Genomic DNA, 21,649 nt, shown 5'->3' with positions numbered 1-21,649 from the left:
GCTTTTCCTTTGTCGCGTTTACGTGGAATGGAACAGTATATTTCCTTTTCTCCATGTTGAAGGTGTTTCGACATCTTCAAAAAAGAATGGAAGCAAGCTATAATTTTTTCCATCTTATAAGATAGGCCTATATTATTAGTATGATAAAGAATTCAAGTTTCGTTATCATTATCTTCCTCTCTTTCTCTATTGTACAAACTTCTAAATATGTATAAATTAATAATTTATTAATTACTTTATATGTCAAAATACATATATAAAATAAATCTATGCAAAAAAGTAACAGATTGCCTGAGTCGAAATGGTCAAGTCTGATTTGACAAAATTTTGACCTTAAGCACCGATTTATAATCTGAACGAAACTCCATCGAAATGATTAAAAAGTGACTGCGAGACATAATAGCGTATTGATTTCATTCTATAAATGCATAGCGTTTTAATGCGAGATTCGCTCGAGTTGCCAAATGTTCTCCGATTCCTTCTTCTTCCTTTCTGTTTTTGCCGACCGCATTATCGACGTTTGCATTTTTATCGAGGAAAACCTTAGCAGCCATCAAGGGTTCGAAGAAACCGGTAGCGGTCATTAATCACTTGTACTTTACGAATTCTTTTTTGCACGAAGTATCGATTTAATAAGCGTTTAGCGTGCAATAGTTCATTTAAAGCAGTCAGATGTTACTCTCTTTTTTCTCTTTCATTCTTTTATTCTCTTTTTTACTTTTTAATAAGATATTTTATACATTTATATGTATATAAAATATTTTATTAAAAAGTAAAAAAGAGAATGAAAGAATTAAAGATATATAATACCTTATTAAATCATATATTGTGATTTTATCTTCTTGTATCTTTATTATTATTAAGAAAAAAACACGAGAAAATGTCGTTGTTTTCAAATAAATAAGTAAAATGAAATAAAGCTGATTATTATTAATGTATCTAATATTGTCAGTATAATGATTTCTTTACCTACTTTTTATTTTTTTGTCTTGGAATTTTATTTTTTACGGTACGTTTCCGACGTACAATTTTCGCTAAACTACATTTTAGACAAGACTCATCAAAGGAATCGTCCAAGAAATAACGAAGGATATCGTTTTCGTTGAAACTCAGAACCGCGTAATCATCTCCTCATATTTGTGCGCAAGTTTTCCTCTCGAGAATTTCTAGTTTCGCGAAGTTTCTCCTTCACTGTCTTTTAAAATTAAGAGCGGACGGATTTACAAAAGAGCGCCGTGCGGTACAAAGTTTATGGATTTATCAGACAACATACGCATCGTCCTTTGTTACCGTTTTTACCGTGAAATATCCAGCCTCGTTTATTTTTTGCACAGGCCGAACACGTGCAAGTCGGAATTATGTTGACGAGTCTCATTATCCGATTACGAGCAGTAATTTCGAAAAAATTGCCTACGGATTGGCCATTAAAACGATATAACGTTCTCGTGGCTACCTAAGAGCCCATTATTATTTGGTCAACGAACACAATCGCGACAATCTTTTATCGTTCAACGCTATTAAAATAAACGAACCGAAATTATGACTGACATTCTTGCTAATATCGTTGCTCAAATGATATCATCGGATCCATAAAAATCTGTCGCGCAATGACACGAGATTAAGTCATCTGTAAACGCGGATGACACACAGCGATTAAACCTCTACATATTGGATACATCGAATGAATATGGAAAAATAAATATTAATATTAATATCGAATAACATATAAAAAGCTCAGCATATTCAGAGTACATATCAAAATCGATCGTCTATATTCAAAGAAACCGAGGTACAAAAAATTTTTTAATATACCTACAGATATTTTGTGCGTGTGTTCTAAGCATAAATTTATATCGCGAAATATGAAAAGTAACCCAGGTAGCAGAGTGACGTCAAATGACGAAGAATAACGTCTTAATGACGTCATTAAGACGTCTTTAGACGTTATTCTGCTACCTGGGTAATACGAGATGTTAATATTAATGAGAGATTTCATATCTGCCAGTCGCCTTCTGCGGTATTAATTGTTGCGACGAAATAGTTAACTTTATTTCTTCGTCTTTTTAGATTACGTCGAAGTGACTGCACGTATAAAAAAAGTGCCGCATAATTTTATATAGATGTACTTGTTAATTAATCCATATATGATGTATTCAATTTTTATCTAGCTGGTCTTTTCAATTGGGATTAAATCGAAATTCGATCGAAGAGTATTTTTCTATTGTGCCGAATTGTATTACCGAATTCGTTGACTGCAGACGAAGATGCATATCGAAAACGATTCACGCGCGAATTGGTTATTAAGTTAAAATAGGCAACGCGGCAGATCTACATGTGGCGATGTACGTTTAATTGAAAACGTTTGAATGTGTGTGTGGCGTTTTACGAAAGTCACGAAGAAGTGCTCGCGTCAATAAGGCCTTTCACTCGGCTTAGCGAAGCGGATAAAAAACTTTTTCATTGATGCGTTTTTCTCGCCAGCGACGCACAATGCCTAATCGGACGAAACCTCAATATAGAAACATGTATATTTAGAATGTGCATGAATGTCGAATAATTAAATGATGAAAAGGCATGAGAGAAAACTTCACGAACAATAATACTTGTAATTAAAGAAACAAGACACGCAGTTTAAGAAAATGATCGAATTTAATTGTTTTTTCGGGAAATGTTACATATAGAGCAAATAAATATACTTTGAAAACATTTTTTTATTATTTTTATTACCGCGGATAAATATCAATTTGTTAAAATGTCACATCTTATCGATTTATTTAAAAAAAGTAATTTAAAAGTTGTAACAAAAATCACTTTGTATTGATCGTAAGGTAAAAAACATGGTAAAGGTTTCGCTTTTTAAAAATCCTTTCAGGCATTATTGTGTGACGGTGTAGCGGTGACGGGTTTCTATCCGCAGAAGGGTAGTTTGTTCACCCACGGGGGAGAACAGGTTTTTTGGCAGCCGGCGTTTTCTCTCATTCACTTTTATCCTCCAGGGCAGCTGTTGAATAATTTTCGCATTTTGAGCCGACGCACGTGCTCTCGATCCATCTCGAAACAATTTCAAAGAACCAACACCTTGCTGCCCAGAATGATATGAAAGCGCTGGCAGCTCTGTACTTTACGCAAACATACAATAAATTCTTTAAATAAAGATACGAATTACGTAAAAATAAATTTCTAGAAAAATATTGCAAGCATTACTTTCTCCATAAAGATTGAAAGCGTCGCTTCGCAATAATTTATGAAGAGAAACAATTTAAACGAAAGAATATACCTCTTTTATTATAAGTTTTATTGCACGTATTTATTACACTTATTCTCTTTATTATATAATATTATGTAAAAAATTTAAATTTAATTGCGGTGATCTTACGTTAATTAGACATTAATAATATATGGTTTATTACTAACCAACAATGGTTTATTGCACGTTTCTAGACTTTTTAGTATTTAATTAAGTAAATACTATTATGTTTATAATTATATGGTATAAATTTTACCTAATGGCATACACATTTGGCGAGTCGATAAATGTCGATGGAACATCGGTGTCACTTTACTACTTCAGAGATTTTGATGAAATCAATGATATGGCAAAGGGCAGTTGTGGTCGGTGAATCATAGATAAAGGAATTTATTTTGCGGCGTGCTCTCTTTTATGAGAACTTTCGCGCGATTCTCGATTAGTTGCCGTCAGTCTGAAAAATTCTGCGTACGCGATCGCTTACGTATGTGTGTGTGTGTCCTCAGAGAATTGCTGGAATTTCAATATACCTCAACATTCGAATAACTCGCTCAAATAATTCGAATGTTTTTATATTTGAGTGAATCCTTCGCGCGTAATCACATTCGATGCGAATAAAAACTGCGCAACGACTCTTTTTTACATCTGATATTCGTGTTTTCAGTGGTGTATACAGCTTCAATTAGCAATTCGTGCAACTACGCGGCGCAAGCTATTGCGCGTATTAATTACATTACTTTTAATCGCGCAATGTCGCGAAAACATTATAATGCAGTTACTATTCTTTACGTTTATAGCATTGAATAATATAGCGATGGTACGAATAAATAACATTGAGACTCTTCCAGTGCTTCTCTCTCTCTCTCTCTCTCTCTCTCTCTCTCTCTCTCTCTCTCTCTCTCTCTCTCTCTCTCTCTCTCTCTCTCTCTCTCTCTCTCTCTCTCTCTCTCTCTCTCTCTCTCTCTCTCTCTCTCTCTCTCTCTCTATCGCCTGCGTTTACGCAAATTCGTGATTATTCGAAATTATATCTCTGCTTTTTATTATTATGAGAGATGAAATATTCTCTCTTGCAAAAAACAGCGTCGTAAAAAGAAAGTTTTTCAGAGGTAGCGCAAGATGACGTCACAAGCGGAAATTGCGACACGTGCATGTGCTTTTTCTTGGTACATTTTCTACATTTCTCTCTAAAATGTTGAATTAATCTCTAAATTAAATGACATCCTAATTTTTTAGCACTGGCCCGTATGGCCTTCGTTGAATGACGCCCACCTTTTTGAACGATTCTACATATACATATATACGTCAGTCAACACTGTTTATCGAGTATATTTATGACGGTCGTTAATAATTAGTTAAAAGCATAGTTTATCCAGAGCTTCCCTCAGCTTTAGAATAGATGGAAATCCAACGAGATATAGCTCGCGTCAGAACATTTCATTACCTGCTAATAGCCGCCGATGTGCGAATAAAAAAATATATGTAACTCACAATCAAGTCGAGATTCCCTAAAATAAAATTCCGAATCTTTGTAGAGGTAGGTGAAAAATATTGTAGTTATTTAAATGGGCGAGAGCTTTATGGCCAATAATACATTCAGTGAATGCGCAATAAAGCCGTTCACGTAATATGCTAAAATCGTATACAAAACAAATATGGGCGTTCCATTTAGAACCGTCTTTGTTAATTGATAAATTTGAATTGGAAAACAGAAATGGTTGGTACTCGGGTTTTTTTGTCTGCAATTGAATTATTTAGCTGACATATTCATTATTTTAACTTTACACGATATTTGATATTTATGGAATTTTGCATTAAAAAAAATACTAAACAAATTTCAGGGATTAAAAACAAATTTTGTTAAAATAAATAGAAGATATATGCAAGTTTTTTAACGTTCAAGCTTTGTAAATTATTATTTTGCGCAATAGAAAGAGACACCTCATGACTCGCGACATTTATATATCGTGTTATATTCACAACGAAAGAAATCATTTAAATTTTTTAGAAAAATTTTTATTTCCGATGAAAAGATCGGTAAAGTACGTAAGACCGCGGACTAAGATAGAAGACTTAAGGACTTTGATGACCCTTAAAAATGATTGTTCATTCTGTAAAATTGGCTTTTTGCTTGTCACGGCGCGCTCGTTTGTCGCGAAGGGAAAGAAGTTTATCTCCTCGTAATGAGCGGTGACAGTTCCAGGCAATGTCGAACTCTTTTTGCTGGCCTATTTTTTTTTACACTATTACATGCTAAAGATATATTGTACTATAGAGATGATATTGAACTTCTGAGAAAATATGCCGCAATAGTACATTCGTAATTCTATTTAAATCATTAAAAGTAATTTCTAGTTATCTAAAAGCACTCTTTCTGAAAGATCTGTAATAAATCACCTTTATAAAATTAAAAATTGATTGCATTCATACATTGCTTTTACATATACTGTATAGATTAGAAAAGTTTAGTTTTTAGAAATATTTTTCTTAAGAATATTTTTTTCTTGGCTTAACAATTGTACTACAGAACCATATTATACTTTATTGAATATAATATTTATAGCATTAATATTGTAATATTGTCTAAATCTTAAGAAAGTAGCATATTTAAGCACAATTCTTTTATTCTGGTAATTATTTCGACAGGGTGCGATTTGTATTTATTAAAATGTTAAATATCTGCTGGATATGAGTTTTTGCCCTCATTTTGAAGGGAGAAATCCGCTAACCTTAAGAAAGACCGAGGGAAACTTTCTGAATGATTCCTATAAAGGAACTTCGGCCGACAAAAGCGTAGAAGTCACAGTAGGAAGACTTTTTGTTAAAACTCAATTTGTAACTTTAGAATGGCAGGATATCGTTTCGTGATCTTCACAACATTTTTAGAAGATCGTTATCTCCATGAATATTCGAGGAACATGTCTCAGTAATCGAATTTATAAAGATGTAGATCTCCCCCAATCACAGATTGTAGGGAGATCCAGAAAAGGCTTGGGTGATATTTTTCGCAATAAATTTTTTACAATGATTAAAAAAAATACTTATAAGTATCAAAAATTAAATTAATTATTATTATAGATTTAAGTATGTGGATTTACTGTTAAAAAAAAACTGTGTTTCAAGACCGACAAATAATCGGCGCGCAGTTTTCTGAGTTGTAAAAAGTATACAAAAAATTAACACAAAAATATTATTATAATAGGCTATCAAAATCCAGCCTAACCGAAAATGGCAACTTCTCTATTATTTATAAGATTCATATCGACCCAGTATCACGTATTATTGCTTAATGTCATATTCTCTGAAACTTTAGAAGAGTATACTAAAGAAGTCTCTTTTGCATGTAATAATCAATGTTTATTTCTATATAAATTTATACATATACATATTTGCATCGCTAAATTATTTTCGAAAAATTAGAGAACATGCCATTTACGGTCCGGATTGAATCTTGGTAGTTTAATAATAATATTGTGTGAATTTTGTATACTTTTTCCAAACTTACAATCGGTAAACTGCCTTTTCTCAAAATAATAAGTCCTATATATCTTATTTATTATTATTATTTTTTTAAAGTTTCCTTCATTTTGTTAAAATATTTTTAAACAATATTGCGTAGTGCTTTCTCTTTAAAATGTTGTGTAATAGACCTTCTCTCTTCTTCTTTCTGAGTTGTAACAGTGATGAAATTTTCTTATCAGTCTATACATGAGTTTTCTTAAGTTCATGCTCTGAAATTTATTCATCATTGCATAGATATTTAGTATGCAAACCTTCAGTAAAGATCTTTAGTAGAATTGGATTCAAAGTTAATTTATTTTGCGACGTCTATACGACGATTCTTAAAGATATTTCGTTAACTTTTCATTTCAAACTTTCGCAACCAGACGTCATGACAGAACAATTTAATCAAATGCCAGTCTATTATGAACGAGTAAGTCGCTGTACAATAGATTTACTTGCTGAAAATCGCCTTGAGGAAGTCGCGTTTTATCTATGTAGCGCTTTATGCGCATATTCTAAATTAATAAATTTCGAAATGCATGGCATTGTAATTTAATCCGTTATCACAGAAGGGAAATATGCCAGTCTCCAAAACAGCCGAGTTTCGAGTTTCAAAGCTTTCGTCCAATTTACTGCAAATCGCGGAAAATCCCGAAAAAGCTTTGTTCTGAGGATTGCTAGCTTCAAACGAATATAGGAACAAGAGATAAAGGACCAACAAGGAATGTATGATTGCGCGCATTACTTCGAACAACGCGAATAATTGTGCGTGACTTTTCAATCCCTTAAAGAATTAGCAATGAAATTGTAGCAGAGTATTTAAATACCGCGAGATCTTGCGACAATCACAGAATTATTATAGCGCGCAATAATTTCGTGGAAAGTCATTTTCGGAGAGTACAAATTCGTCAAAATTGCACGTACGAGACAGCGCTGTTTTTTGCAATTAATTTTTGTACATAATTATAATAATTACAAACATAAAATAAAACTATTTGAAATAAAATATGGATTGTGGAGAATAGTTTTAAAAAAATGCACGCTAGTGTAACGAACGTATTAAGTGAATTTCTGTCTAAGATATATCTATAACCAGCCTTACAAAGGCAACAGCCATGCCTGGTAGACTCCTTTTCATTGCGAGACAAAACCCTCCTTACAGAATTCAGATAATTCCGCCAAGTCAACTGTCTATAGATCTATAGGTCAAAGTGTCTTTAACTTTCCCTACCGTTGTAAGGGAGGGCTATTATTGCAGCTATTCTATTTACACAATAAACTGTGAAATGTATATAACCCTTTATTATCATGGATATTAATCTTTAATTGACATTTTGCTTGCTTATTAAAAGAGGAATCCTTCTTATTTATAATATAATAATTCAATATAAGAATTATTTTACGTATAAAAGTAATTCAAAGATATTATTTTTAAAAATTATTTTAATAAGAATTTATTTAAAATAAAATTATTTAATAAAATTATTCATTGAATATACGTATACATATATGTTTATATATAATTTATATTAATCCAAATATTCATTATTAATGCAAATCGCAAATTTTTACCGAAAATTTCGCGATAAAAACCATCAATTATTGCAACTTCTTAATACGCAAGGTTAAATAGCTTAATGACTAAACCTTTAATTAGAATTAAGCTTATTCAGTATTAAATGAATGATAAGATCCTTTGTCATATAGTTACTTGGCAGAAGTTTAATTCATGAAGTTGCCTTCATTTTCTATCGTCCATGACTCGCGAAGATTGTTAGAATTTTGACATTTTAATAGAGAAAAATCGAACTCAAAGGAGTTGAAATAAGATTAATGTCTTATTGTTAGACAGAAATTGATATAAATGAAGATAACATTATACTATAATATAATGTAATGAGTTTAATTAATGCTTCTCTCTCTCTCTCTCTCTCTCTCGCTCTCTCTTCATTTAGTTTTCTGAGCATGTTCGAAATAGAAATATTTGGACCTTGACTGATTGAGTAAGGGTAGCGTAATCAATCGTGGCGTCTTTCTTTATTGCTTCTTATTGACATTACCATTGGTATCTAGACCGCTAATAACTCGCCAAGGAGTGGCGACAGCTGATACGCCATCGGCTCCTGGCTCTTCCCTTGAGAAAAGGTGAAGTATAGAAGAGCTAGCGCAACGGGACGCTCCACAAGATGCGCCGCAATAAACCCAAGGGGTGAGATCGCTCTTGGAAGTCGATTACTCGCTTCCTGCCTCGGAGAGAAGAAAGTAGTCGGCGGCCGCGAGGTTCACCTTAATCCGATTAAATACGTCATTTTCGGACAAGCTCTTTTATACTAGACCACTATACGAGGAAAACGCGACGCCGCCGTTTATCGATCTCGGATCAACGTGCTCGTTCCACTCTGCTGAATTACGTCTTTTTTATACGATGATGATCGAATCGTCGACGACAATAAATCGTCCCCTCTGCGATACACAACAATGTCGATGACCGGGATAAAAAAAATTATATCGCGCTCTTCGCGAGAGAATGGGCGATCATCGCGTTATGCGACGCGTCGATAAACTGGCAGATAAAAAGATAGGGTCAAGAGACGTTTAATAAAGTGTCATCTCTGCAGTCGTGCTAAATCGGTCAAAATCGTAAAATTACGCGACAGGAGATTCCAAACCGTGACCAAAAAATATTTATCGCGATTGATTTAATCGGTAAAATTTATAGTGCATCGCGAAGAACACTCGAATCGTTTACCTCGAATATTGGTTCAAAATTCTAGGAAAATAATTATTTAACTTTTCAGAGCGTATCAGATATATAACTGTGTAAGTGCGTCATAAAGATATGTAAAAAATATATAAAAAAATTTAATATACTCTCTCTCTTTTCAAACATAAAATATTTTAAGTAATTAACATTCTTTTTTACAAGATTCAATATTTAATATAAAGTATATTAATAAATATTGGCAAAAAAGTTAAATAAAGAAGTTAATAAAAACATTGATTGAAGACTTTCACAATTTTTCGTAACGATATTCTCGTTCACGATTTCGTTTACGAGTAAGGATTGATTATTCGAGTTTTAAATTATTCGACACAAAATTTACACGCGCAAATTTAGAGAGATGGGATATATTTTAGGGATATATTTTAGGAAAGGTTTATTAAATTATCACCGTTATCAACCATTACGATTTACACTCGGAGGTACAGGAGCCACACAATACACTTCCTCCATACGGATTTCGCCACACATAATTCCATTCGCGCGCCCGTCAAATCGCGCGGAGATTGCACTAGCGTGGAAATTGCATTAGCTCAAGATTGCACTTCGTACGGTATGTTAAAAATATTATTTTTTACGCAAATTTTCCACATTAATTCCCGTATATTCACACTACGAGATCAGATGAAAATTTATACTAATGTAACACACTAGAAAATTATGCAAAATTATGAAAGGGAGTAATATTTCTTTGGAAATTTTACATAAAAGTCTTCTCTCGGAACTTATACGATACAAGTGTGCATTTAAAGAAGTGTATAATTATTTGTTACATAAAATCTTTCAGAACAATAACACATTTTCTTGGATTAATCTAGAGAGCTGCCCTTTCTTCTGTTAAATCTTAATTAAGTTTCTTTTTTTCCCGTGATTTTTTGATTTCCAATATACTCGTAGTTTGCCTCTAAGAAACGTTTCAAATTGAAATACTTTTAAAACAATGTTCATTAGGAATTATATAAAACGTAAGATTGTTATTTACTTAATGCCTAAAATTTAATTTATGACAAACTCCGCATTTGCAGAGTTATAATTGAAACAATGCCTAACTGTTTATTCTTCCTTTAAGTTTTGACAAGAAACGTGCAACAAAATACAGCTATTGCCGAATACGCTTTACAATTCTATTTAATTTAAAGTAGCACGTTTCTCGCGGCCCCGTCGCCGACGTTTTAAACCGCTCTTCGTTCATCAACCTTCACTTTTCTTCCGAGAATATACCAGCCGAAAGAGGAAGTTAAATTAAGAGGAACTTCCTATTTGCGTTTTCTAGGAATCGGGTCAGTCGATTACGATCTTGCGACACGAACGTTCGCGATTAGCCAAGCGACTAGCAACGGTAAACAATATTACGATTCGTTAGCAACCGACAACTCGCTTTCCGCGATTTTCCCTTTTAGCACGTTTCTCGCGGGACGATCAGAGATATCGATTATTAGCGTACTCTGAAATTAATACTATCCTCAAGTGAAAAGGGCAAGTTGAAGGACTTCTTCAAGGAAAAGGATGGTTAATGTTATTTTTGAATGCAGGGATTTTAATATCAAATTTCATTATTCATTCTCTTTTTGATATTCATCATTTAATAAATATTAAAAAATTTCAAATACTTAGAAATACGAGACATATATATTACACAAGAGATTATTTTGAAATATTTTGTTATATATGTATAGTTATTCAATAAAGTCATTAATAATAAATAGTTATTAATTTTTCTGACAAATTCGTTATTCGGAAAAAGTTTTTTGAGAAGTTCTTCAATTCGATGGAGAAGGGAAAATTAATTAATTTTATATTGTATAATTTTTCTGTTTTTATCTTCAACTTTACTTATTATCGAAAGAAATCCGGAATTTATTTTTCACGTTGATGTAAAATATCAGTTACGCACGAATATTTCACGTAACGCAACATGTAAGAGTCACCTAGACTGATGTGTCATAAATATATTTATTCTTTTTCAGTATCATTTGCAAGGAGCAGTTGCTTTCGCTATAATAGAGTTTGTGAACTGTACTAGTACATTTCGTAACGATATCACTCGTTCGTCGTTCAATGTAAAATGTAGAAACGAGAATTTGAAGCCACGCACGTACAATTCGACGTATATAGATGTACTTTTAAATTTTATGAACACTTGTATTACTTGTATTATATTAAAATGCAACTAATGCAAATTAAAGTAAATTAGAAATTGGAAATTAAAATTAAACGGGGATAATGTCAGGACACGTAATAGAGCTCTTTTCTCTCTTGATTTTATAAGAGTTATATTTTATGTTTGCACGAATCTCTGAGCACGATACTTAGTGCTGTATTATTTTCAAATGTAGAGCTAGTAATTACTTTCATTAACCATCGTCAACACGTTTATTAGTCCGAGAAATGTAATTTAACATTGCGGTGAAATCTGGATATGCTATGACACGTGTAATTAATACAAATTGTACGCTCGTGTTAAGATTTTGATTACTTCTCTTACTTTCAAATTACTTAGAATTTACAAATTGCGAACACTGAGAACAATAACTGGAAGAATAAGAAGGATCAGAATCTTTAATACTAATTCGATTATTTCTTAATTTAATATTATAAAATAATTTTATGATTTTCTCTCTCAAATCTCTAGAATATTATTTACATTTACCATATTCAGATTTCATTACTTCAAAAAGAGCACAGAAAATATTCGCTAAAACGTATAAATCGCAGCGTCGATTTACTTTAAAACTATCCAAAATAAAGTGATTAATTTAACACTCGTCGCGTTGCAACTTTTCCAGTATAAAACGCACCATCGAATCCAATCAAAATAATGTACAAGCCATTCTTAAAATTAAATAGTTTGAAAGGTCTTCGAGATAATTTTAGAAAATCGTATGCTCGCGCGCGAAAAAGAAATGTGATAAAACTCACCGTGACGAAGAGGACTCCAGTTCCTTCTTCAAATGCAATTGCCGAAAACGTGGAGCGATCGCGAAGGAAAACGCGGGATGGACCGTTGTCGAACCGACGACGAAACGGCACTGACCGTGTCGGGCCAAGTGCTTGACGCGAACTACTGCGAGTCTGGACGAGTCACTTGCGAGGAGTCTGCGCGGCGTCGTCCGTTACTACTCGCCGCCCACACAGGCTCTCTACAAGTCTGGTCCTCTTTTCACTTTCTCCCCCGCAGTTCTTTTCATTTTTCCTGCCTCCTTGAATTCGGAAGATATGCAATATTCGCTAATAGGAGATACGCGCCAATATTTCTTGTTAAAAGTAAAAAAATTTTCCTTGTTTTTCTGCGGCACGAAGAAATTTTCCTTCATTCTCTTCAGTCTCGATGAATAAACCGATTAAGTCCTCAATTAGGTCTTTCAATGTTATTAGCGTAGCTTAACGTAACATTAAATTTCTTTTATCTAAGGAACTAAATAAAAATATGTATCAAAAGTACAGTTTGTCAATTATAATTGTACTTTGATGATACATATTTGCATGTGGACGATAACATGTTATTGATTTTACTGTAGACTTACGAAAATGCACTATTTCGGTACTATTCCGCGCGATCAATCTCGATTTATATCAATTTAACAATGTGTGAAGTAAATAGTTTCGCAAATAGTATCGGAAGACGCTTCAAAGACTTCTTCTCCTACGACTTAGTCGACGTATTTCGCAAAGCCTGAAGTTGTTCTCCAGAATTTCCGGCACGAATATTATTTCCGGATGATCACCTTCCAATGCAATTATCTTCTTGTTGCAGATTTCGGATTCTGTGCTAGAGTGAGGCATGTCGGAAGACTTGTAAGTCGTTCAAAACGAACTTTCCGAAAGCGGAAGTTTCCATCCGCTGACAATCAAGCAACTCCTCGCACAACTGCCAGGATATAGGCTGAGCACTCACGTACGTAATAAGTTGCTGACGTTCAACGAAATTACATATGCAATGTTCTTGAAAGTTATGCAAACTATAGAAAATGTCTGCCGAAAATGTTCCTTGAATTTTCAGTTTTTGGAAGATACCGTAACTGAAATAACGTAACTGAAATCTGCAAATTTTTAATGGCTTTTTCTGTTACGATAATTAAGAGAATGCATACCTTTTATCTTAGTGTTATTCAGTTTATTTTCCCACGTAATTTCTGCTACTTCCGTAGTTAGATACAATATTAATCACAATTACGAAGAAAGAATTGTATTATAGTTCAATCGTTATAAAGTTAAAATACGAACTATTTTATTACAGCTTCCGTTTTCTCGAATGATATTTAAATGAAAGCTCTCTCTGTTGACCGATTAATTAATCAGTATCTAATAATCGTGTTTCATGTTTAATAAACATATATAAGGCTGTGATAATACGCGAACGCTGCTTTCTCCTCGCGGTGTGGCGGTTTACTTACGTAATAGTTTACTGCTACATACTATGTAGCAGTCGGCAACTTTGTTAAACGATGTTGTTACCTCTCTGTTGTGAGCGGTTTCTCAGCAAGTTGGTCCCATAAAGTCGCGCGCTACTCGCAAACACTTCGCGATTAGATCAGCAGCAAATAATCATTTATCAAACAACACAAATCGACAGAATGTGGGCATTATCTTAACGATCGATAGATCAAGATCGGCTGTGGTCGTCAATTCTAGCGTTTAATATTATATAGTGTTGCGAAATAATGTACACAATTGTTGCTTTAGTCTATCATCGTTTATTGTATAAATATATCACCAAATAATATTATGTAGTAAGATTGCGTCTGCGTAACGCGAGAAAGAATGCGATAGAGATCGAACGGAAAGGCTACGGTGAGGGTAAAAAAAGGGGAAAAGGTTCGGGCAGGGGAAGGGGAAACGATATGGTGGACTTAAAAGATAAAAGAAATATATATGTAACTTGTATTGCTGCACCGGGAAAGTTTTCATGACGCAAGCAAGGAAAGCCGTATATTTCCCTGGCAGAAGCAACAAAGTAAGTGGCAAACCATCCGCGCCATACTTCTACTCGCGTAGATCGATTGGAAAGGAAAAGCAGGTCGCAAGTTCGATCCTGAAAGCTTCGTCGTCACGAGTGCATTCGCTCTTCTTTTTTTTTTACATAATATAGTAAAAATATATCTCTTCGATTTCTAGGAAATATCGTTATCATCAGCAGTATCATTTATAATCATCGTCGTCATCGTTATTATTAATATCAACCTCAATTAACTTATATATCACTAGAACAATGGAAAATTGAACGCACCCTTCCTTTACGCACTACTCCAAGGCTTCGAGACCATAGCTTTGAGAGAATTTGTTGAAGTGTTATTTAAAAAATTGCTTTAAATTATATATTCATCTCAAAAGAGATAAGAACGCTCAATAATAATATCGAATTATTGAGTTTCTTATTCTTTTATGAAAACTGTAGTCAAGTGTCGAGATATGAAAACTTTCTGACTGGCTAGTTTCGCCATAGAGCTGTGCTCTCGAATGCTATCCGGAGGGTGATTACCTTTCGGCTTAATCGATGAATCCACAGGTAAGGGAAGGCCTCGTTATTCTAATTCTTCGATCGCGATCGGACGCCCGTGCTTTCTAACAACAAATAGGAAAATCTATATCGGACGTTTACACGATCTCCGGAGTGATCGAATTGACCCATCTTATTATGCATTAATGTATTAATCTCGAAAATTTCGTACGCATCGCTCTCACGTGTTTAAGTCGTTCGATGACGCAACGGGAAACGCTTTACCTTGGACATCTATTCTACACCGTGAATGATTAAACGCGATCGCCCAGATGTTCTGCGAGCGTTCTAAAGGATTGAAAGAGATGTCTCTTTCCCGGTAAAATTCCCGCGAGACATCAACGGCTCGTACACGATTACTAATCCGATGAATTTTCTGCGGGATTCGCGTTCCCTCGCGGAACTAACTGCGTCGAGGCAAAGGAACTTTCCCTCACCCGAAAGACTCGGGCACAACCCTGAAAATATTATATATACATCATCTCTTCTACTTCGCCTCTACCTTTCGTCTAACTTTCTTCCTTTTATTATGGCAAGTACGGAATTATTCGTTGCTTGAACTCTCGCAATCCGGCTGAAAGAACGAAACGGGAAGGAAGAGAAAGAAGGACAAGCGTCCTCGCGCGTGTGCGTAGAATCGTACTTTCAGTCGCGCGTTTAGCACCAAATGGGATTCTCTATCGAGTTAGTTACGACGATTGCACATGTGATGTAAAGACAGAAATGAGTTGTATTTAGCGCCAAATGCGCGCCAAATTCTGGCAACGAAGAAAGTTAGCAATACGGAGACGTTCAACGATGGAATAACGATCGCGTACGACTAATAACACCTTATAATAACGACCAAAATTCGACCGTTGTCCACGTAAGCATCTAACAAAAAGATAAAATTCAACAATGCCAATGTATTCAGCACATATAGGCCTATTCACAACTGAAGTTGTCGTGCGCCGCATGCTAATGCGAATGCGTGCATATTACTTTTAAGGTATATACAGAAAGTGAATGTGCGCAATAGAGAAAGATGTTCATATGTGCATGTTTTGGAAAATCTTTTTCTTTTTTTTTCTTTGTAAGATTTTCCAAAATCGAAGTTCGATTATTGTTTCAGTCGCTTGCGCTGCGGCAGTTTTTTGTCGTTCACAAAATTTCTTATAATAGCCCGTAATTAAAAAGTCTTTAATTAAAGGTTAATATATCCTTTGTATAATTAAATTTAAGAAAGAACGAATCGTTTAATATCTGCAATATGACTCGCGTTATTATTAGCTGTCTTTATTTTCTCTTCTTTAATTGAAGAATTAAACCTTAATCTTCCGTAAAAATTCATCTAAAACAATTTCGATAAAATTATCTAAAACTTCTGCGATAATTGCACAACGGGAACAATTTCTTATGTATTACATCATTTAGAAAAAAGTATTATCGAGTATATATAAAACGTATGATAAAGTAAAATATGAATTATCTGCGTTCCAATGCAGAATAATACATACTAAAATTTTCGGAAAATCGTTTATCGAAAATTACTTATATTTCACATTTTATTTTCTCATAGCTCACTCCACGATAATAGAGTAAACTACGCTCTTCGATAATTTTATTTGCAAATATTACAAATCGCATTCGGTAATGCATATCCAAATGTTAATCTTGGCTTCGATACGGCTTGCGAGACGTCTTCCGGTGTGAGCAGGCCTTAAGGCATCGACCAACGCGCTGATTACGACCGCTTCGATCGATACTCGATCCCACGGCTCCCTCCCGATCGGATGTCCTTTTCTTGTCGATCACAGATAATTGCCAGCCGACGAAGGGGCTGCAATTATTGCGCGCCGACTTCCGCAATTTGCCTCGCCAATCGTAAATGCGAGTCGATCTTTTTCAAAACGGGCTCATTAGGACTTAAACAACTCCGGCGAAGACACCGCGATCTCCAGAAGGCGCCGCACCAAATTCGACTAATTGATTTAAATTCCTACGGTTTGATCGTCCTGCTCTCTCCGTACGCTCTTCGTCGACCCGCGATTTAATATTATACTTCGTGTCACTCGAAAACAATTTCATCGAACAATCACCGCGCAAGCCCTAACCGAATCTGCGGCTTGTTGAACCTTTAATATCGCATCGGCTGCCAGACACCGGTGGTTTCGTCCCGACGGTAGTAATGAGGTCTGTTATCTCGGAAGACGGTGACTGCCGGAAATTGATTGTCTTGGATATACTTGAGCGTCGCCCGCACCTGAAACAGAAATTTCGTCGCTGCTTAACGATGCGTGGGGAAACGCGGCGCAATTCGATTTGTCGCTCAATGCCTTCTATCTCCTCGAGGAACTAACGATAACGGTGTCGCATAGCGTTTCGAACGGGCGTTACCTGCGATACGAAATGTGGTTGCTCCACTTCCGGTGACGTGGACAGATGCTGCAGGATAAACTGATCGGTTTGCGCCAGCCAGAGATCCACGCCGCGCAGGGGGTCGTAGTTGAACGGGCCGATTCTAAGTAATCCCAAGGCGCAATCGTATATGTCCAAAACCTGTGCACGTAGACAGAATATACACGTGCAGTCTCAACGGAATGCGTCAAATAAAATATCGCGCTTAATAGACTAATAATATTTTATTTAATATTATTCATCAATTGAGTTATTATATTTTATTTAATACTAGTACTTAATAATTTTTTTTGTAGATTGTGGGATTATTAAGTTTCAATTTTTTCTTGTTTCAATTGTAAGCAGCCATTAGTCTCGTCTAGCTGCAATAGTGTGTCGTTAATGTTAATGCAAAGTTGCGTACACGCACCTGCTGACCCCCGGTCAATTGTCTGGCGCACCTCAGTGCCTGTTCTGGGCCCTTGTCGGGGAAAGTCGCGGGAAAGATCTCGCCCGTCTTCACGTTCAGCCCGATACCGTAGATCAACGGCCAGTGAATCCCACCTCTCACGGTGGTGTTCAACTCGCCCACACAGCACAGCGTTAGATCGATCTCCACCGGTTGCTTGTGAAATGCGGCTAGAAGACGATCGGGTCGGTTAACATCCTATATAGATATAGATAGACGAAGTCGAAGGCGGCAATTTCGTTCTATTTTTGGATATAATTCTATAAATATAATTAATTTCAGTCTAACTTTGATTGAATGTTCTAGGAAACATAATATCGTGACATGAAAATTGAGTTCTATTCCGTTTAGCTTATCTTTTTAGTCCATCTTGAACAAAGCAAGTAAATGATTGAAGTGAATGTGTTTACGAATAAAGACAGGAATAGAATAGGCATAATTATTTCTATACTAATTTATATAAGTAGATTAAAAATAAGATTCTCCGAGTCATAGATAATAGAAATGTTGTATAAGAAGATTTTTACGTACAAAGTATATTGTAGAATAATTCCTCGGAATAGTTTCTCGGATCGGAGTAGCCGCCGACCAACTGCAGCTCCAAGCGACCTTCGGGATATCCGAGGGCGAGTTCCGTTACCCTCTGGATCATTGCCGCCGCGGCATCTTCCGTTCCAGAGCCGTCAAGATGCGCCAGAGCGGCGGCGCCCGAGCCTGAAATCCAACATTCGAAAACGCGATATTCGCAGCCCTTACGATATTAAAGCCAAGCACGCCGACCAGTTATTTATTATGGCCGGTTATATATAATTATTTTAAAAAATTATTACTATTTTATTATTATTTTTCTTTATTATGTGAAAATAGGGCATATATTAAGCGTCATTTTTATCCAAAATTATTCTTGAACGTAAAATATTTATGTTAATAACGAATATCCGCCTGCGAATTAGTCTCGGTGCAATGCACCGGATGAACTTTGTATTGTTACTTTTATGAATTATCATTACTATTCACGTCATTGATCAACGAGCTTAATTGCGTATTTATCGCTGCTGAAAAGATCAATCGAAAGAAATATCAAAACGGTCAAAGAGACGAGATGAGTTATCACCGCTTGCGCGCTATTATCTTTTTGTGACTGCTCGTTACTCTTCTACTCCTTCTCCCTTTCGGAAAGAACATGCCGATTGAAAGGGAAATCAATTTTCAAGTGTTTAAATATCGCTACCAGGCCAGTAATTATCGCAAACAAGCTGATCAGTCCTCTCACCATTTATCGTCGAATCGAGATCAGAAACGATAAAAACGCTCACGAGGCGATTGAAACGATTCAACATAAATCCGAGAGCATCGCGCTTCCAGAGTTAATCACGGTTCGTTATGCAATTGATCGTCGCCTTAAGGATAAGAACAAAATGGAACAAAAAGTAACGATTGGAAACACGTGAGAATGTTTTTGCAATGTTAGAAGAGATTTTTAAAGATATGCGATTGACGCATCATAAACTGCCTACATTTATTAATTGAAAAAAAAACAAAGGCAATAGTAATAAATTTTTACAACAATAAATTCTGAGCGCAATAAATTTCGATCAACTGTTGCACGAGCGCAAAGCAACGAGTGCACGAGAAGAGCTCGCGACAAAAGGACTCTTATATCGCGAACTGTTACTTAATTACGTACTTTCGCAGTCGCTTTCTACCACGGTCGTTATTCACGCGCAACCTTAAGACGATCGGAGACACCCAGCTCGTGTCGCGATGTACTATCGTCTCGGCAGGAGAAAGCTAAGGGAAACTTATCCGACGGTTTCGTTGAGAAATATAATATAATGTAATAGGCTCTTTGCAATACGCGTTATCGTTCGGAGAAACAGTTCTAAGAAGTTCGTATGATTCGTATCGGTTATAAATATCGAAGTGACGAAATACGCTTAAAAAATAGTATCGTATAATAATTTTAATAAATTTTTTGCGCCCACGAGAACACGCGAGATTATAGCATGTTCTTACTTGTACATATGTAGGTACCTTGCTGATATTAAGAAATGACATTATGGAAAATTGCGCAAGTAGCTTGTCGTTTTAGTTTTATGAACCATAAATCGCAATTATTTCCCCGAAGCTCTTTAAACTTGATATCATAGGATTAGCAAGGCATTTAAATGACTTCGTAATATGAACGTGAATCGTAAGCTGAATCAGAGTACTTTTTCCTTCCAGTTCGAATGGCAGAACTGGTTCTATTAAACGGTTCGTCTTTGCGAAAGAAGTGGCGTTTCGCATTTTGCGCGTTACGTTAGTAGTTATATCACGAAGGAGTCAATGATCATGCGAACGAGAAGTAAATCTTTTTTATGCCCGGACAAAGGAAATAAAAAGCGATATAACGGAAAGTCCAAAGACGATCGCGGGCGTCATGGTTCTCGTTTAGCGATATTTTTTACAAGTTTTTGCTCGTTAGCTCCGCGACTAATTTACAGTCCGAGACAAGCAGATTGTAATTGAATTTCCTGTCTTTTTTCTCTCGACTCTTTACTTATTTCCTTTCCTTCACACTTTCAAAAATCTATATACTAACAATAAGAACTGTTTTGTAATTTTCTCATAAAATGACTTCCAAATGAGATGCTTATATTTTCATTGATATTTTGGCATCAGTTGTTATTATTATATAATTTAACATTAATTTAAATTAATTTAAAATGTATTTTTTTTCAACTAAATTGCCAGAACAAAAATAATTTCAAAGAATTACAATTGACTTTAAAATAAAAATCTTTGCGCAAATTAGGCTTCTGATATTTAAACAAATAACTGTAATAACTTTCTCAAATCTTTGATATAAAACACGTGCAATATAAAAATCTTAACGAAAAGAAGCCCTCTTTATTAAAAATCGATTTCAACTAAGTCCAAAAATATACTCGTATTAAAATCGGTGATACTGAGATCTCTCTGTTTTGTATTAAATATTTTCCAACGACGCGATACCGATCAAACAGTCGCGCTTTGTCATTGCGTTATTCCGACCTCTTTTTCTTTTCATTGTCGTGCCGCAAGCGGCCATTTATATGCAACCGGCAGCTATTTTATAATGAGCACGATTGTACTTTCAAATATACTCACCGGAATGCCTGACGACAACGATTATGCACGTGGTCATGTCGTCCGAACCGAGGATGCTCACGTTCTCTGCGAAGGGAAAAAGGAATAATCGTTACGGAGGAGCGAATACGGCGCGGCGGTGCTTCGAAAGACTGCGGATTGTTAGGATTATTGCGATACGGGGCAGGGACTTTCCATAATTATATAAGAAACATTTTTTCGTGTTTCAAACGTACCTTTGCCGATGGTTACTCTACAGAGAAAGGTATTAAGATATTTCACGATATCGCAAAAGAAACAACGCGTTCTTGCTCGTATTCCTCTTATTATTCTTAAATCAAGTTGTATCTCGCTTCTATCTTTTCTCAAATGTTTATTGCATCGTCACGCGTCGCAAAAATTGTAAAATTAAAAATATGCTCTTCTTTTAAAAAATTAAGATAGTTTAGCTACGTGTGCGCAATTTGTCGATTTAGCACACATCTGTAACATAAAATGCTACACTATATTATGCTATACGTTACACACGAGAATAACGGTCGGTTTTTATGCGATAAAAATTGCTGATAAAAATTTATTATATACATTCCGAGAAAAAGATAAGAAAATCTCCATTGCGAAGCATTACCAGATTTATCCAGCGAAGCACGTGGAAAGATACGTCTC

The 21,649-nt window shown here is 35.3% G+C and overlaps 2 protein-coding genes across 13 annotated transcripts in view; both read right to left on the bottom strand.

Annotated features, from left to right (window-relative positions):
* LOC139774780 (GTP-binding protein Di-Ras2) overlaps nt 1-12,595 on the bottom strand; it is an 89,394-nt gene extending 76,799 nt beyond the window's left edge. For all 5 annotated transcript variants that reach the window (XM_071710261.1, XM_071710270.1, XM_071710253.1 and 2 more), the window contains exon 1: nt 12,450-12,595. The gene's annotated coding sequence lies outside the window, so the exon portion shown is untranslated. The remainder of the gene's footprint in view (nt 1-12,449) is intronic.
* Nucleotides 12,596-14,201: 1,606 nt separating this feature from the next.
* Nucleotides 14,202-21,649, bottom strand: part of Ntan1 (N-terminal amidohydrolase 1) — a 49,555-nt gene continuing 42,107 nt past the window's right edge. For all 8 annotated transcript variants that reach the window (XM_071710181.1, XM_071710194.1, XM_071710203.1 and 5 more), the window contains 5 exons: nt 21,005-21,070; nt 18,404-18,586; nt 17,834-18,042; nt 17,404-17,565; nt 14,202-17,269 (listed from right to left, as the gene is read on the bottom strand). In XM_071710181.1, coding sequence (XP_071566282.1) covers nt 17,144-17,269; nt 17,404-17,565; nt 17,834-18,042; nt 18,404-18,586; nt 21,005-21,070 — 746 coding nt within the window. In that variant the 3' untranslated portion in view covers nt 14,202-17,143. The remainder of the gene's footprint in view (nt 17,270-17,403; nt 17,566-17,833; nt 18,043-18,403; nt 18,587-21,004; nt 21,071-21,649) is intronic.

The sequence above is a fragment of the Temnothorax nylanderi genome, unplaced genomic scaffold, assembly GCF_030848795.1.
Source record: "Temnothorax nylanderi isolate EJ_2023f unplaced genomic scaffold, tnyl_v1.0 TNYL_tig0004_pilon, whole genome shotgun sequence".
Classification (NCBI taxonomy): domain Eukaryota; kingdom Metazoa; phylum Arthropoda; class Insecta; order Hymenoptera; family Formicidae; genus Temnothorax; species Temnothorax nylanderi.
Note: the sequence above shows the minus strand (reverse complement) of the source record. Positions and strands in the feature narration are given on the sequence as shown.